Raw genomic sequence first — 18,697 nt, 5'->3', positions numbered from 1 at the left:
TATGAGAGGCTGGCACTGGTGGCAGAGTGAGAGGCTGGCACTGGTGGCAGAGAGAGCGGCTGGCACTGGTGGCAGAGTGAGAGTCTGGCACTGGTGGCAGAGTGAGAGGCAGGCACTGGTGGCAGAGTGAGCGGCAGGCACTGGTGGGAGAGTGAGAGGCTGGCACTGGTGCAGAGTGAGCAGCTGGCACTGGTGGCAGAGTGAGTGGCTGGCACTGGTGGCAGAGTGAGAGGCTGGCACTGGTGGCTGAGTGAGAGGCTGGCACTGGTGGCAGTGTGAGAGGTTGGCACTGGTGGCAGAGTGAGCGGCAGGCCCTGGTGGCAGAGTGAGAGGCTGGCACTGGTAGCAGAGTGAAAGGCAGGCACTGGTGGCAGAGTGAGCGGCAGGCACTGGTGGCAGTGTGAGAGGCTGGCACTGGTGGCAGAGTGAGCGGCAGGCACTGGTGGCAGAGTGAGAGGCTGGCACTGGTGACAGAGTGAATGGCAGGCACTGGAGGCAGAGTGAGAGGCTGGCACTGGTGACAGAGTGAGCGGCAGGCACTGGTGGCAGAGTGAGAGGCTGGCACTGGTGGCAGAGTGAGAGGCTGGCACTGGTGGCAGAGTGAGTGGCTGGCACTTGTGGGAAGTCGGAATAGCTGATACTTCTCAGAGGAGCAGAGCCCTTTGGGGATTGCTGTCTCTGGGGCCCCCACCCTTGTTCCGGGCCTGCCTCCGGCTCTGACTGAAGAAACAATGTAATTTGAAACATTGCTTCTCTTCAGTCAGCGGGAGGGGACGAGCGGCTCAGAGCAGGCTGCAGACAGCCTGCACCTGCTTCAGAGGGAGAGTGGCTTGCTTCAGCCCAAGCCTCTCTCACAGCTTCACCGAAGAGCTGAGGGGGGCCCGAGGCCCCCTTCATTTACTTCAGCCTGGGCCCCCCCCCCGCACTGCGGGGCCTGCGGGGGCGTTTGTTACGCCCCTGTGGCAAAACGATTAAATTCAAAACTATACAGAAAACGCTGTAGTTACAGAATCGCCTATATCCACTGATTGTAACCATTGGCTATTGTTTTATTAACCATGTATTCAAGAAAGTTTAACAACACCTACCATTCAAATTCCAGTCTCTGTGTATTTTTGGCTGCACTTAGAAGAAAACATTCTTTCCAAGTTAAACTACCCCGTTTGCCTCATAATTAAAGTAATTTTTCAGATGTCGTAAAAAAGTTCTTTCTCCCTTAAATGGATGAAAATAATGCTGCCAACGAATGTGACACATAGTTTGCACTTTTTGCTGTATAATGTAGATAACCATGACACATGATATATTCCATCATGCTGCATCATCCTAAGATCCTTAATAATGTTCAAGCTTCGAAAAGTGGTTTATTGGCAGTCATTAAGATAATGAAGTTTTACGGGGAACTATTAAGTATTTGCCATATTTCACCCACGCTTGGGAAATATGGGTTTTTATTTCATTGAATTGTGTGCAATAAAAGAGCGCAAACATACACATTGATATAATAATTTTATTTTTTTATGTGTGTAATAATGTATTTGTTTCATTAAACCGTTCCGCTTTTCTTCTATAAATGTGAAAATGGGAATCCTCTTTAATCAGACAAAACATGATACTGAGGATTTAAAAAAGGGAAGAAGTGATGATGGTGTAACCATGTATTACTAGAACCATTAAACCGTTTCGCTTTTCTTCTATAAATGTGAAAAAGGAAATCCTTTTTAATCAGACAAAACATGATACTGAGGATTTAAAAAAAAGGGAAGAAGTAATGATGGTGTAACCATGTATTACTAGAATCCACTAACGCCTACTGTATGTGAAAAGAAAGTTAAAATCCGAGTTCCAAGCCAATATAAATTAACTCAGCTTCTGTCCACATTTCACTATTTAATGAAGAAATTGTAAATCACCTTTCAATGCCTTTGGGTTAAATTCGCATAATATAAAAATTGAAAAAAAAATATCCTCATAACACAAACATTTCAGGAGTTGTTCCTATGAATCTTTCAGGGGCAGCCACTGAATCAAGTAGACTTTTTATAGTCAAGAGAATACAAGAGTGTTTGATCCTTATCCTCCTCAGTATGAGGGTGCGTAGATCTGCCAAATCCTCATGCTGCATATTCAGACACATGGTAAAGAAAAGGCAGATTTTTACTTCAAAACAGACTCACATCTTTGCAGATATCTATGTAGCTGATATTATCAACACTTAGGGCCTCGTTTAAGGTTTAGCAGACTGAACTCTGTTCTGCCATGTCAGAGGAGGGATATACTCCACTGACGTATTGAAGTACAACTCTCCATATTTAGAGATCTCCGCCAAGCATGTGGAGATCTTTGAGCCTTCAGCCGCTGCCACAGTAGCTCCTTTGAAGGTACCAAGGCTTTCCTTTGTGTGTGGTATGTTCAATGCATTTACAAAGCTAGGAGCCTCATTCTGATGTTGGTCGGACCGCAGAGGGAGGAGGGACCAACCAATGTCTCCGACAGGCTCAAGGAGCCCATCGGAGCGTAGTCCCTACAATGGGTTCGGTGCCTGCTGTGGCACCGCTGTAGGGATTAGAATGTCGCCTTTCCCTCTGTCTTAACATTGCGGTCCGACCGCCATGTAAAGGCAGATGGCATCAGACTTTTGGGGCCACTAGCATGACCCCCATCCTCTGTGGGTCTCCGCTATGGGGCCAGGGGGCACGTCTTGTGCCCCCCAAACATCCATGCACCATGTGCCAGCAGGGCCGGCTTTAATGCTGGTGGTGCCCTGTGCGACGATGTTTGTTGGCGCTACGCCCAATGACCACCTCTGTCACGGATTCCCTCACTAGCACCCTTTAACAGTGCCTCTTAAGTCTTCATAACCGCTGTCCCTCAGAACCATTTAGTTTTATGGCACCACTCATACCGGTGTAAGGTGTCAGAGCACTTTATACCACACATACATCGCACAGAGACAATCATATGTGTGTAAATCAGTGTATAGGAAATGTTACATCAGACAGTACTCCAAGGTGTAGTGTAGGAGTAATGTAATGTAATGGTAAGCAGATTTATAAAGCACGTGGTTACCCGGAGGCATCCCAGCGCTACACTTGAAACAGGCTTACCCAGGGGAGAAAGAACAGGAAATCATTTGGGGAAGAGAAAAGTCTTCAAAAGCTTACGAAAGCGTAGATGAAAGGGTACCGCACGTAGATTTAGTGGAAGGGAATTCCAGAGCGTGGCCGCCTTAAACAGAGAAAAGGCGACCACCTGTGCATGTCTTCCTAAATCTAGGGACTGTGGCCAGATGTTCATTGTCTGAGAGCAAAGGCCTGTTGGCTTTGTAGGGTATGACTAAACTCTTCATGATAGCGGGCCCTGGCCTTGAAGAAGTCTGTGTGCAATACTCATGGACTTAAACTTGATCCTCTCACGGACAGGGAGCCAATGGAGCGCTTTTAGTGCTGGTTTTGCTGACTTCCTAGAGGAGGTGCCCATCAGGAGCCTGGCTGCGGCATTCTGTGAGACTTGAAGTTTATTAATGGTGAATTTGGGGGCTCCCAGAAAGAGCGCATTACTGTAGTCTAGTCTGGACAAGACAAGTCCTTGTACCTACAACTTCCTAGAATGTTGTGGAAGGAGGGGAAGGACTTTCCGGGCAGACCGAAGAAGGTCAAAACAGATGCCAGCTGTGCTTTTTGCCTGGGTTTTAAAGGAAAGGTCCTGCTCCAGCCAGACCCCCAAGCTCTTAATTTCTTTTTTAGGGCTAGGGAGCTCACCCAGGCAGTTGGGCCAGATGGAGGTTGGTAATGTAGCCAGCTTATTGCCTAGCATCATAATCTCAGTTTTCGACCTGTTCAATTTGAGAGATGAGTCACACATTCAAGTATGAATTTTCAGCAGGCATGAGTTCAAACTGTCGGGGCGCTGATCGCGTTGGGAAAGTGAGATGACCAATTGAGTGTCGTCAGCGTAACTCACAATCTTGATACCAAACGGGATCACCACATCCTCCAGGGGGGCCATGTACACATTAAACAATGTGGGGCTTAAAGACGAGCCCTGCGGCACACCACACTGGATGGGGACTAAAGCAGATTGCGAGTTGCCATCCCAGATTTGGAAGGTGCGATTGTTCAGGTATGATGTCAACCATGTCAAGGCAGCCCCCCTTACTCCCACCTCAGCCAGGCGTTGGATCAGGACACGGTGATTAACCGTGTCTAAGGCTGCACTCAAATCAAGGAGGATCACTGCCACTGATCCTCCCGAATCCAAGATGCATCTTGCTTCCTCGATGACCGCGAGGAGAGCCGTATCCGTGCCATGGCCTGGACGAAACCCGGTTTGAGAACTCCGTAATAGCTGGTTTGACTCCAGAAAGTGGGAAAGTTGGGCGTTCACCATACTTTCCTTGATCTTACTAAGTCCAGGGAGTAGAGAGATCGGCCTAAAATTGGCCAGATCCATAGGGTCGAGGTGGGGTTTCTTTAGGAGGGCCTTAACAATGGCACCTATCCAGCAGGGGGGCATGATGCCCTGTGAAAGAGAGGAGTTGATAAGCTCGGTTGCTGGTATAGCAATGAAGGTGGCCCATTGTTTAATTGGGAGAGCCGCTTTTCATACAGGCAAGGACTTTAAGAAATTCCTCCACTGAAATGGAACTGAATGCATTGAGATGGGGGCCCAGGATACAGGGTGGAGTGCCCTTAAGAGCATGATCGGTCAATGGCAGCGGCTGAGGCAAGGTAGCCAGAATGTTTTTGATTTTTGAATCAAAGAAAGTCGCAAGCTCATTGCATTTGGCTCCTAACGGATCTTGGGACAGCGGGTGATCAGGAATCTTTAATAATTCTTTGACAATAAGGTAAGTTTCTTTGGTAGAATTAACAGCACTTTTAATTCTATTGTCATAGAATATTGCCTTGGTTTTCCTAAGAGCCACTTTATATGCTCTAATGGCGGCACGGTATGTATCCTTATTGGCATGGTCCCAGTCTTTCCTCCACTGGCGCTCGAGTCTCTTACAGCCCTTTCTCAGCGCTCTAAGCTCAGGAGTATACCATGGGGCGGAACCCACACCTCCGTTCTTTTTATATCCCAGTCTTTTTTTTTGGGAGGACTAAGTCCAGAGCGTTCGTGAGCCAATTTTTAAAATTGGTGTCTGTTAGCACCGGGTCCGTGCCTGGGGAGGGGTAGAATCATCAAGCACACGGTTAAAGTTTCCCACCGAGAGCTTGGACCACGCCCTGTCAACAATGTCGGTACTGGGGGTGTGTTTGCTTTCAAATTCACCCTGCCAAAAGAACGGAGTGGCATGTCATCGATACTGGTAGGCAATATATAGTTAACGTTCTTATTCAGTAAAGACACAAATTCAGAATTTAAAATGCAACATCATTGTTAAGGGTTCTCTTTCATAATACAAATTGTTTTCTACCCAAATGAAAGCTTTTCACAAGATTAGGATAGTGAAAGACTGGGCAAAAAAACATATAGCTTTAACATATACCTTGCAGTTTGCATGCAGCTCTTTGATGACATTTAATAGCTCAATGTTCTACATTAGGATTTTGACTTATAAACGAAAAGTAACCAAAGGAGCTCTCTTACAGAAGCAGTAACCCACTGACCTGCTTACATTATATGCACTTCGTTATCTGCATGGTCCACTTTTTTAGCAGCAGGCACTTTAACCCTCTTCACTACCTTAGGATGAGTCAACATTTCCAGGAACGAGGCAGCAGATGCTTTTAAAATGATGATACACATTTTCAAAAATGACACCCCCACTCCAAGTCAATGCCCAGTGCGGTTGCACCGATTGCACCGCCCTAGAGCCGGCAATGCGTGCCAGGCACCACATGGTGCATGACACACGGTGCTTGGATGTTTGAGAACTGCCCTTTTCCACTGAGGCCTGTGCTGCGGCTCTTTTCTAGGGCAATGGAAAAAGAGCAGTTTTCCAGCCACCTACACAGTGGTCGCATTGTAATCAGGCAGGTGGGACCGCCGACATGTAGTCGGTTGGACACCTGCCTGAGGCAACGGCAGTCGGACGTTTGTCCAACCACCATCGTAATGAGGTCCTGGGAATTTTGTTTTTCAAAACAAACTTCAAAAGCAAGAGTTTGTGGTTGAAAAAATATAAATACCAGTAAAACATTGAGAGCTTCTTTTCTATGCATGGAGGTCATTTATTATTCAGGTCTGCCAAGCTTTCTTTGGTGGACATGGACAGCAGCAAATAATGTCAGAACCTCTGCCCTAAATAGGGTGGACAGTCTGATGTTCTTTGACCAATGAACCAATATCAGTCTGGCAGTCAGTCAAATGTTTCAGCCAGCAGAGAGGCTATGTTGGTGGGAAAACGACAATTCCTCTTAGTCTAAACAGAGTGGAGGAATCATGTGTTTGGCAGACAGTGTTCTCCTGCCCGAAAACTCTAAATTAAGCCCTTTGTCAGCCAAGTTGAAAACTTTCTGTTTTTATACTTGTGGCTCCATTTTACTCATTTTCATCACTGCTTCTTACATACAGATCAGGGTGTAGTCCCTTCTTGCCGCCAGTTCCATATTCAAGAAAAAACATCAGTGACTTTTAACACATCTACATGCTATTAATCTATATATGCCATTAACTCTAAATGGCCATAGATTTCCTAGAAAAATACATTAAATGTAAGTGGTATCTTTTCTCATTCAATACATAACTTTAAATCAAAAAGGAAATATATCAAATTTCTTCACAGTGAAAAGAGTGAAAAGAGCCAGGCAGATTGTTTAGTTGAAAGGATGTGATGATGCCAAAAAGCATTAATGTTAAACGGTGTTAGTGTTTCTATGACATCGTAAACCCTATCAAAGGATGATTGTAGTACTATGACATCACTGTTAAAAGTAAATTAGACAGCTGAATACTACTGAAATATTGTCTTTTAACTGACTGATGGCTGGTTGATATTGACCCACATCATAGTGAGTACCTGAAAGGAGACTTATTAGAGTATTAACCCACACATCACTACAACTCTTTCCCCTAACAGCTGCCTGTGAAGATCACAGAATTCTGATAAAGAGGAGTGTTCACCTGCATAGCTCAAATAATGTACCTTTAATAGAAAAAATGCTTCTGGAGATGATGGGTTTAGAGTCATTCACTTTTCTGTTCTGAAGAGATCATTTGTACATACAAAAATGAATTAAAATGACATAAATGAGACCCTGAATTCATTCCTTTCAGCCTGTTTGTATTATGTACTTAAGCTGTTTCCAATCTGTAAAAATGATTCAGCCCACAACAGTTTTCACTCTGTTTTAAAATAGCCCTCTCATTGTTCCCTCATATTTATAATGTTGCTTTATATTTTTTTTAATTGATTGCCTTTGAATGTGGTCATTTATACAGTTTAAAGAGAGACAGTTTTCTTAGACAACAAATATGCATATTTTGACATGTGCTTTATCAATTGCCCATATTTAACTCTCAATAAAAATGATTTTGAAGCTAAAACAAATGCATGAAAACATAGCTTCTACTGACCAAAGGAAGTGGGAAACTAGGACTAAAAGAACTTAGTGTCCTTTTATGATGCGGCCCATAAAGGCTCTGACCGATGGTCAGAGACTTCTAGGCCGCATCGCAATCGGCTCCTCGGTTTACTTTATGACGGCCCATTATAATGCTGGCATGTCGGCCTGTCCGACATGGAAACTATGTCAGACAGCATGTTTGGAAACCCCCAGCATTGCCCCCTTGGGGGCGTGGCCTCCGGTTTGGGGCCAAGAGGTCCCTGTTGATCCCTGCACCCGTGGCAAGCACCTTGAGGTGTCTGCCACGGGTGTTGGTATGAACTGCGCCTCTCATTTCCCTATGCGGGCATGTGTTACGTCCGATTTGCGGCCATAATGCATGCTCCCATAGAGAAATGTAGGAATGTGACTTAACAGTGTCGGTTGCATCCTAATTAGGCGTTTGGGACCGCCGACCAGAGGTTGGTCGGTCCTAGGACCGAGACGATTTCGACATCATAATTAGCCACTAACAGCAACTCAAGTGGAGGGTGTCACTACCCAAGGAAGCACAAATCAATTAATTTTAAATATGAGATTTGTGTGCAAATAGCTTCCTGCACATATATCTATTTTCAGACTTTTAAATGGACGATTTAAAAATGCCATGTCTGCCAAAATTTTACTTTTTTTTAAACTATGGAGCTATTAAGTGAAGGAGAGCATGTATAGTCTGACAAAATAGATTTGGAGAGGGATTGCAAGAATTTAGGCAGGGACCTTTCTCAGTAAAAGAAGGGTGTGATGGACTTGGGTAAGGGACTCTCTCATCAATTATTTTGAGTCCTTACGAATATATTACACCATAAATGCCATTAAGACCCATAGTGCTCCTCACAGGCAGCTGGATTCATATCGGTGATCATTTCATTCCATCTGCACAAATGGAAAGTCCTTCAGCTGAAGAATCCTCTTCTGTAAACTTGGGGGCAGATTTATGAGGCCCTTGCGCCACGTTTACGCCGCTGTTGCGTCACGCATGGCGGTGTAAACGTGGCGCATCCCTACGAACGATTTACAACGTGACGCATCTAGGCAGATGCGTCACGTTGTAAAGCCCTGCGCCGCTTGTGGGCGTTCCGGCGCAAGGTGGGCGTTCCGGGGCAGGTGCGCCTCGCAAAAGTGGCTGAGTGAAATCTATGAGATTTCACTCAGTCACTTTTAAGCCAATGCTGCGTCAAAAGCCTGCGCCTGCTTGAAGCAGGTGTAGGTCTTGACGCAGCATTGTTAAAATGGGGCACCCCCGAGCCTTGCTGGAGCTGCGTCGCGCTTGCGACGCAGCTCCAGCAATGCGCCACATTTCTGGTACAGATGCGTCACGCATCTGTGCCGTTTTTGCACCATGGTGCGCCGCATTATAAATGCGGCGCACCATGGCTGGCGGAGCTGTGGCGCACTGTGGCGCATGTTAACTGGCGCATCCCTGGGGATGCGCCAGTTAAAATAAATCTGCCCCTTGGTGTTTAGATCACTTTTGTCATGAATATTGAATGGTAACATTCAAGTTGCTTATTAGAATCTATAGTGAAATTGCAGTAGAACACAGGAGAACCATCTGACAAGCTGCTGCTTTTATTGGAAGTGCAGTATGCACTCAGTATGCCACACATGTCCCCGAATGGATAAGAAAGATAATGAGAATATATAGAAAATATGTCCTCATTTTAGCTTTCTGGTGCACTAACCATAATTTCTCAAGACAAAATTAAACTCCACATTTTGCTTATTTATTTCAGCCTGCTCCACATACTAGGCTTTTTCATTTAAACAACTCTGAGTGCATTAACATGCCATTTAGGAGTGTCATATGTCATGAATATTACATTGTAGTTCTCTGGCTGTTTAATCAGAACTCCATGGTGAACCTGCAGTTGAACACTATGGAATGAACAGGCAGCCTGGCGCTTTGGTTGGGAATGCGAAATATACTAGTTTTCACATCTGAATGTTTTAATTCGATTAAGAAAACAAAGGTGAAGTCTGTTACCTCTCTTTCCATTGCTTTTATTAAAGCAGCTTGTTAAAAGAACTAAATAATTACAACATCCATGAACCATATAATTAAAACTACGATCATACAAACATAAATCTTCGAATCAGGTCGCTCAGCGTACATAAGCTTCCTACACTTTTCCTTCCTTTGCTGCAGACAGCAAATATGTCATGTGTTTGCTGTTAATCCTGGCAATGCTTTACCTCTGATACTGCACACAGAAGTACTGTATTCACTCAATAATTACAACATCCATGAACCATATAATTAAAACTACGATCATACAAACATAAATCTTCGAATCAGGTCGCTCAGCGTACATAAGCTTCCTACACTTTTCCTTCCTTTGCTGCAGACAGCAAATATGTCATGTGTTTGCTGTTAATCCTGGCAATGCTTTACCTCTGATACTGCACACAGAAGTACTGTATTCACTCAATAATTACAACATCCATGAACCATATAATTAAAACTACGATCATACAAACATAAATCTTCGAATCAGGTCGCTCAGCGTACATAAGCTTCCTACACTTTTCCTTCCTTTGCTGCAGACAGCAAATATGTCATGTGTTTGCTGTTAATCCTGGCAATGCTTTACCTCTGATACTGCACACAGAAGTACTGTATTCACTCAATAATTACAACATCCATGAACCATATAATTAAAACTACGATCATACAAACATAAATCTTCGAATCAGGTCGCTCAGCGTACATAAGCTTCCTACACTTTTCCTTCCTTTGCTGCAGACAGCAAATATGTCATGTGTTTGCTGTTAATCCTGGCAATGCTTTACCTCTGATACTGAACACAGAAATACTGTATTCACTCAATCTAACAATATATTGCTATGCTGAGAGCTCGGACAAACTAATTGGATGTACAACCACATTTCTGTAATTGGAGCACATTTAAAGGTCCAATGGAAATTAATCTAGTTCGATCATGGCAAATTCTAAAGCCTTAATGAACGATAAGTGTCTTTCACTTACTTATAAATTGTATCTCTGAGTTGGACTATAATGAATATTTCTTTTAATATTATTGGTATTTATTTGGCTGTTCCTTTATCACTATTGTTTGTATTGTTTTGATGTATTATTTAAAGTATACAATACATAATTACCTACCTACTCTGTTCACTCTATTACATTTACATTGCAATGCTTACATCATGGGCAGGGGAAGCAAAACATCAGTGAATAACACTAGAAAGTTTAATAACAATCTAAACATTCTGTATATTTAGTTATGGCTTCGTAGGCAGAAATACTCCTCACCTCTTTGTCCTCAAAAAACTTTCAGACATAAAAGCTAGGATTTATTTCATTCTTTGACAGGATTGCAGGTATGGATTGTGCTACTTTAAAGCATAGCTATCACCTGTGGTTTTGAATGTCGATTTCTTCTGTGGCCAGTCCACCCTCCGATGATATCTTTCAAACTCATGCCAGAGATAGCATGCTTAGAAGCCATGGCACCTCTGCCTGAATGAGGTGTATGGAGATCCACATTGACGCCAGCAAATTTCATCTACTGAACAATCATAGCCATTTACACTGTCTTAAAGGACCTAACATAGGATAGTAAGTGCCTTATGGGTCTAAACGCTCTCATAATGTCCATATGCTCAAACAATTCACAGCACACAGTCTTCAGCTATCCAGAAAGAACTGGTAAATAAGAGTTCTCATAGAAGACTTGGTTCTCCAGGTTACCAGAAAGGCAACAACCTTCGATGTGAAAAACCTATTGTCTTCATCTAAGGCTTTCACATCTTCAACTTTTTAAAGGGCAGGAGACTAAATAGCATCACTGAATTTGCTGGTATCTGCTTTCTGAATAGTTCTACCTTAGCTGGCCAAGCTTGAAAAATCTTCATGACTTTATTATCTAATAACGAAGACTATTGGGTGAAATAGTCAATGTGATACTTCTCAGCAATTTACTGATTAACAGGTGCAGGCTCAGCATTGCATTCATTGCATTTATCTTGAAGCCCAAGAACTCTACCTCCTTCAAATGTCATAAAGCTGATTTTGAACCATTGATTATGAACCCTAAACTTTCTAGTAAACCTACTCCTATTTGCAGGTGTTGAAGGTGTTTTATTACGTCTGTGATAAGATGGTCATGTTGCTTGAGTAACTTATCAGCTGTACCTCCAGAGACTTGGTGCATTCCACCACCAGCTTCCTCACCTTGGAAAAACACCAAGGGAAGAGGAATAGACCAAAAGGAAAAGACCACAAATGTGTGCATCTGTCTGCACCACCAACATTGGAGGAACTGCCTCTGAGGGCTGAACACTGGGATGGTGAGATTCATATCTTTTAGGTCCAGTCAGATCATCCAATCGTCCTGTCCCAGAACATACACCAGAAGGGAATTCCCTTAATCTTGAAATGTCTGTAAAGCTAGAAGGCAATAGGTTCTCTCTATGTTATGACCAAATGAAATCTATTGTACTTCTTCTGCACAAAAATCACATTTCTGATAAACCCACTTTATTGGCAGCAGTTCAGAACAATGGCTCATTTGTGTAAGACGTCTCCTACTAGTTTATCTGTTTTGTAACTTGTTGAGAAAATGTTAAGTGCAGTATCAGGCCCACCTGTAATGGGAAGCATAGGTTTCTAGATGCACCCCAGGTCATCTGTAACAATTAACTGAATCAGGTGAAAGCACTCCATGCTTGGAAGACATTTTGAATCCTGCCCTCCAATATCATCTGCATAAAGGATATCATCTTCACCTGGTAGCCTGGGCTGGTATGCTCCAGCTCCTCTGAAACCTCCTCTATAGAAATCTTCACCCTCTGGCGCCAATAGGCAAGAAGGATGCAAATGATTTTGGTCGCAACTGCCTCATCTGTGTTGTTTTCATGGAGGACTATATTATGACTGTAAAAGCCAGATGCACATTCCCCACTGCAACTTGCCTGGTAAAAAAATTCCTTGGTTAAAGATTATTTTCAGTGACAGTTACACCTTGTCTTGCACAAAAAACATGTTCACGAATCTGTTCAACTCTTTGACAAAAGGACTGCCTCTAGAGATGCCAGGTCCCCCAACTTGGGGACCAATCTTATCAATATGGAACAGCAAAATTGGCATTGTCCAGGTGACAAATGGTTCCGGGTCTTCCATCGCTGTATTTTCTGGGTCTACTATATCAGTTTCTCCTTTCCTGCTAGAGCCAAATCTAAAAAAAATATTTTTGAGTGCACCATGGCTATCACTTAATTCTGACAAGATCACCAGTTGCAGTCCAAGGCCTACGTATGGATTTGGAGATCTTAATTAGGAAGGTAGACATACAGGAGTCCATCTCAGTAGTGCAAAACACCTCGTCACAAAACTATGGTCAGGATCATTCCACCATTATGCTGTTTCACACTTTCTTATGTTTGCTGCTGTTCTGGAGGATGGATTCCACACTGAAGGAATATCAGACTTTAGCACGCATCATATTACATTATTTGATTTTACAACACAGTTTGTACAATGTAAGACTTTACAACAAGTTGTAATGTGAGTCTATGTAAACACCTTTACCACGCAGGCTTCTACCACACGTTTTTCTTTACAACGCAAAATGTATACAATATTATAAATATTGCTTTTAGTTAATAAAAGTATTTTACAAATAAACAAAAGTAATCATGTATATTAAACATGTTATACTTAAAAAAAAGGCCCCAAGCAAGATGTTGCCAATATCATAATAATGAGGTCAAATCATGCACATAACAATTTTTCTTTTAAACAAAGTAAACGGTGTTTCAGTCAAAAAAATACGCAAAATTGAATGTAGCTACAAAAACATATTTTATAGTTGAAAAAAGGGATGTCACATACAAGGAGATAGTTATCTATATTGTGAACATTCCTCTGGTGACAAGTGACTGAAGATGACATACTTCAGAGACACTGCTTCAAAAGAAGAGATTCACCTATCTACCAACACATGTAAATTTAATGTTTACTTGTTGTAACATCACAGATATGTATTGAAATAAACACTGCTCATAAATAATATTTTCTTCTACAAAACCAATTTTTGACAGACAACTCTGCAAGTTATAACCACTACAAGTACAGAAAACACATGGTAGTGCGAAACATTTTGCACATTACTTGAATATTAATCAGTAATTCTTTTTTTAAGCCAGAATGACCAATTCATCTTTGTTTCCAAACCCCCTTTAACATTGCAAAGACTAATGGCCTCATTACACCTCCACCGCTCCCTCCGCAGGAGGACTACCAAGACCGGTGTGCGCCGGCTTGCCGTATTACGAGTGTAATCCATGGCAGACAGGTAGTGATGCAGCGGTCTCACTGCTGTAGGCCGTTAGTCTCATAGGAAGGCCTAACATGCAGACCCCCACCGTGACAGCGCCTGCAGCACGCACCTGCACAGTGCAGTATACATGCCACAACATGCCCGAGCGGGGGTGCAATTACAGGGGGGCACAACATGCACACACTCAGCCCCAGATCCAGCAGGGGACCCTGTTAGGGCCCTCCTAGATGCCTCTCCGCCACCCTTTTCATGGCCGGCTCACCACCTAGGAAAAAGTTGTGAAAAGGCAACTCGTAATCTGCTCGGTGGTGCCGGCAAAGGCACCGCCAGCATATTCAGCCCAATTTCAGACCGCCGGCCCAGTGGGGTCTCATGATGGTCCGACCACCACATTCAGAATACTCGAGCGGACCCGCAGTGTGGCAGTGGCCAAACTGCCACCACGAGTCCGGCAGTCCAGGCGACCGCTGTACTCACAATAAAGACCTAACTAACTCGTCTTTTTCAGTCACTTGTATTCAAAATTTGAAAACAAATTGTAAGAAAGACCTCTTTTGTTTTATTTCAAAAGATGAAATTCAAATTAGCTGCACAGCACAAGAAAACCATTCCAATCTACAGAAATATCGCACCCAACACTTTGAAAAAAAAGACAGTAATTAAAATGTAAATAGTAATAATCTATGTTACCAACTAATACTAATCATCTTACAACAAGCTGAAAGCAAAATAACCCCTTTTCCATTTGTGCCACAAGTAAACATTCAGGGCCTCATTATGAGGATGGCGGTCCTCAAGACCGCCGTACTCATGGTGGGGGCCCGACCACCGCCACCACTGCGTGTCCGCCCACAGTATTTTGAGTGTGGCAGTCAGACTGCCACGAGACCGCAAGCTCTGCCGGGATCAATGATCCAGCTGAGCTGGCAGTCTGCAACCAGCCTGAATATGCTGACAGTGCAGATACCTGCACCACCGAGCATATTATGACCCACATACCCGCCACCCTTTTCATGGCGGTGAGCCCGGCATGAAAAGGGTAGTGAATATGCAGGAAAGGGGGCCCTAACAGGGCCTCTGGCCGGAGCTGTGACTCAGGGTGAATACGGGGGGGGGGGGGGCACATGTTGTACCCCCCCTGGAATTGCACCCCTGTTTCTGCATGGTGTGGCATGCATGTCACACCGTGCAGGAACGTGCTGCAGGCGCTGTCACAGCAGCAGTCATTCTTTCTAGAATTAGATCGACATCACCAATACATGATTTATATTATGGCTAAAACCTGTTATCAACTTTTTCACACGCTCCTTTTTGTAAACCTCAAAATGTGGCACTCATTACAATGCAGTGCCATTACAAAAAATACCTGCGCTTTTTTGCCCAAAATAAAACCAACAGGTATACTTCTTGTATCCTTAAACCTTAATAGTGCCTTGAAAGACACCTAATAAAGGACAATTTCATTAATTTCATAACAAATCTTAAAAGTCTGATTTACAATAGCAATATTCTTGAAGAAGGAAGGGTTGGGGAGGGGGGCAAGACTCCCACATAGTGATTGGTTAGGGTGGAATAGGGCCCTTGTCTTGGAAATCCGCCCTCTGACTCCATCTGCATCCATGACTACTGGGAGTGCTCTCCCCACTGGATAGTATTGCTCATCAGCAGGCGACGCACTAGGCTATGTCAATCCCATAGCAAACAAAACAGCAACATGTTGATACACCCACATTCAAGAAATACAAGTAGAGAGCAAAGGTCAGAAATTACACCCTCAAAATGACATCATCATTTCATGTTTGCACCAGGGGCCAGTGTGTGTGTGTGCTGGACTTGTAAAGCGCACAGCTGCCCGTAAGCGTCCCGGCGCTTGCTTAGGGAACTCGTCCTGGTATTCCCCTGTGAGAGACCACGCCAGGGTGTCCACAAGGTGAAAGCCAGGCATCCCGCCGCGAGGGGCCTTAGTGGAGATTAAGCAAGCTATTGCCCAGAGTCACAGAGTGTGACCCCGTGAGTTGAGTAGGCACCAGAGCGAGAATTGTCGAGTCCGTGGAATTTTGAGCCCAAGACCCGCCGAGGCGGGGAATCGAACCCTGGTCCACGGTCGATCTCAGCTTCCGGGTCTGCCGCCTCTAACCACTGAGCCACGCTTCTCCACTAAATGATTTCACACCATAGTAATCATAGCGACGACCAGGGTGCACAAAATGTGTGGATGCCATGTAGAACAGACATAGTCAGCACACCAACATTGTAGAAGTTGTTCGTCACCAAAGTTGACTGTTTTAGTTTGGAATCTGTGAAATTGTTCAGCAGTTGTATTTCAGCATACATTGAAAAAATGCATGCCAAAGTACAATAGTCTAATGAATTTCCAACCAAAACATGCATACGGTGGTGCAAAGTAGTAAGTTATTGGTGGGCAAAATGCATTAGCAACTAAATGCTGAAACATTTTATGCAGTAAATGTAAGCAGTGCCAAAAAGGCCTCACCTGTCCAAACACGATTAGAGGAAATAAATTGTGCACAGCATGTGGTCCAGCCTCCATAAGCAGTGATTATCATAGGCAGCAGAGAAGCGAACTGTTACACACCCAAAAATGACTAAATAATTATAGGTTACGTTATCCGTATTTATATACCGCATGAAATATGCCGTTAGCAGATTTCGACACATTTAACTGAATGTTTCTCTTTTATGTCACCGAATGAAAAAAATCGCCAAAACAACTTCACGTCATGGAAATGTGTGTTTAGAGTCAGTTCTTTCCCACATTTACATATTGAACAACCTATCCGAATATTGTTGTTATTCCTCATTTGGTGTACATTTGTATTAATATCAGGCTTGTCAGACGCGGTAATAATTACTGAATTGTGTCGTTAATTAAATGAACCCTGCAATGCTTTGTCAATTAGTATTGGGACAGGATGTTTCGAGGCAATAATCAGTTTTCTTGCATGTAAGGCACATATAATACAGTATTTAGATGTACACAACGTGAAACAACACCTTAACAAACAGGTGCCCACCAGTAACCAGGTACAACAGTCCCCGGGCTCCACTAACATCAGGTACAGAAAAATACGAGCGGCGAAACGCAAAATATACGCCATGCAAAACATTGCGAAGAGTCACTGAGGTTTTCACCACGAGGAATTGCTGAAGCATGAGCTTTAGTTTTTATCATACTAGTGTTTGGCATTATACCAATGTCGGTTGTGATTGCCGTATTTTGATGGAGGGTTGTAATGTGATGACCTTTGTCAAGGGTTTGTAGATTCAGACCGCGTGCTCCTCAGGGGCTACAGGGCCAAGTGCTGCACTCGTAGGGGGCAGATTTACAAGCCACTTTTCCCATGTTAAAAGTGACGCAAAAGTGGCGCATGGGGCTTGTAAATCTGCCCCCCAGTTCTCTGAGGCTTCTTACAGAGAATGTCAGCCATCCAAGCCGACGGGGGTGGTATGCTGTCGTTAGAGCACCTGCCCCGGGCGCTCAAGACGACACGAACGTGTCGCTTGCGACACCAGGCACCTGAATCTCTGTCGCACACAGTGTGTGCCAGGGGCTGGCAGACTTGAGGGGGCGCGCTCTGAGGAAGGACATGCTTGGCTTGGCACACAGGTCCCTCGGGGCTATTTATATGATGTATGACCAGGGTTTCGACACTAAAGTATCGCCTGTAACGGGCACTTCATTGCTTTGACAACCAAAAGTTTAAACACCACCTGGGACGAAACACTTGAAACACAGTGCGTATTACTAGCTCTCAACTTACTGTACTCGCGCGGGAGAGAGGACGCTTAAATCTCAACGACTATGAAAGCCGTCGCGATTGAAATAAGGACGATAATGCATTCATATGTGCGATTTGATCAATAATATGTTATGCGACGTCAGGTAGTGACTATCATATATTTAATCTTTGTTTCTGGGGCATGGAGTAATCTTAAAATAAATATTATTTTTTGTTTAAGTGATTGTTAGTGTAAGACTATTTTCTACAGCATTTATTGTGTCGTAAAATGCATTGCCGACTGTCATTTTTTTCTAAATAGCAATAAACTTACAACGAACAAATAATTTTCTGTATTCAACAGTGCATAACAGTCACATAAAGTAGCTCTGCACACGACTATTTAGCGCCAAGAGAAAAACATTGTAGTGAACGAACGTTTTATGTGAAATGGTTAACATAACGTAAATGAGAAGTATACGAAGCACCATCACTATTAGAAAAGAAAGCCTGAAAGTGCTCAGAGAGTCAAGAGAGCGCCATTGCAGATCTATGCATGTGCACAGAGCACACCGGGCTACGGCGACTCGCTGTGCAAACATAACGCGCGTTCACAAGAGCCGGGGCAGTCACTACTCACTGAGGCAGGACGTCATGGTGGAGCTCCTGGCTGTAACTCCCTGCTGTGGTTTCTCCCTCCTGCTGCCTCGCGCGCTGTCTGGGGTTATAAATACATACACGCCCCTGGCTCCTCCCAGGCACGCCCCGTCTCCTCCAGCCTTCTGCATTCTCTCTGCCTGCGACCTCTACCGCCAAGCCTGTACACAGTTCAGATAAATAAACCAAAAAATTCCCAGATGAAAAAGAAGATGGCAAGAAACGTGCCAGGGGAATCACACAAGTATTTTTGTTAGTGAATAGAAAATAAAAAAAAAAGGGGGAACGGAGGGGTATTTTGCGCTTTTCCCAGTACCCTAAACACCAACCATCCTTCTCCAGAAACGCTGAGCCTTACATAACCCTCAAAAAGCCTGCCTAAAATTTGGGCTAATTTTTATTAGATCACTGTAGCGCTGTGGGACATTAATTGACGATGGTT

At 43.8% G+C, this 18,697-nt stretch overlaps 1 protein-coding gene across 2 annotated transcripts in view; it reads right to left on the bottom strand.

Annotated features, from left to right (window-relative positions):
* Positions 1-18,312, bottom strand: part of LOC147690222 (tumor necrosis factor alpha-induced protein 2-like) — a 203,303-nt gene extending 184,991 nt beyond the window's left edge. Inside the window, exon 1 of one of the 2 annotated variants that reach the window (XM_086937849.1) lies at positions 18,239-18,312. In XM_086937849.1, the coding sequence (XP_086793975.1) occupies positions 18,239-18,254 (16 nt within the window). In that variant the 5' untranslated portion in view covers positions 18,255-18,312. The remainder of the gene's footprint in view (positions 1-18,238) is intronic. The other variant, XM_086937848.1, reaches the window with a different exon arrangement.
* Between the last annotated feature and the right edge of the window lie 385 nt (positions 18,313-18,697).

Source organism: Lissotriton vulgaris, chromosome 9 (genome assembly GCF_964263255.1).
Source record: "Lissotriton vulgaris chromosome 9, aLisVul1.2, whole genome shotgun sequence".
NCBI lineage: Eukaryota > Metazoa > Chordata > Amphibia > Caudata > Salamandridae > Lissotriton > Lissotriton vulgaris.
Note: the sequence above shows the minus strand (reverse complement) of the source record. Positions and strands in the feature narration are given on the sequence as shown.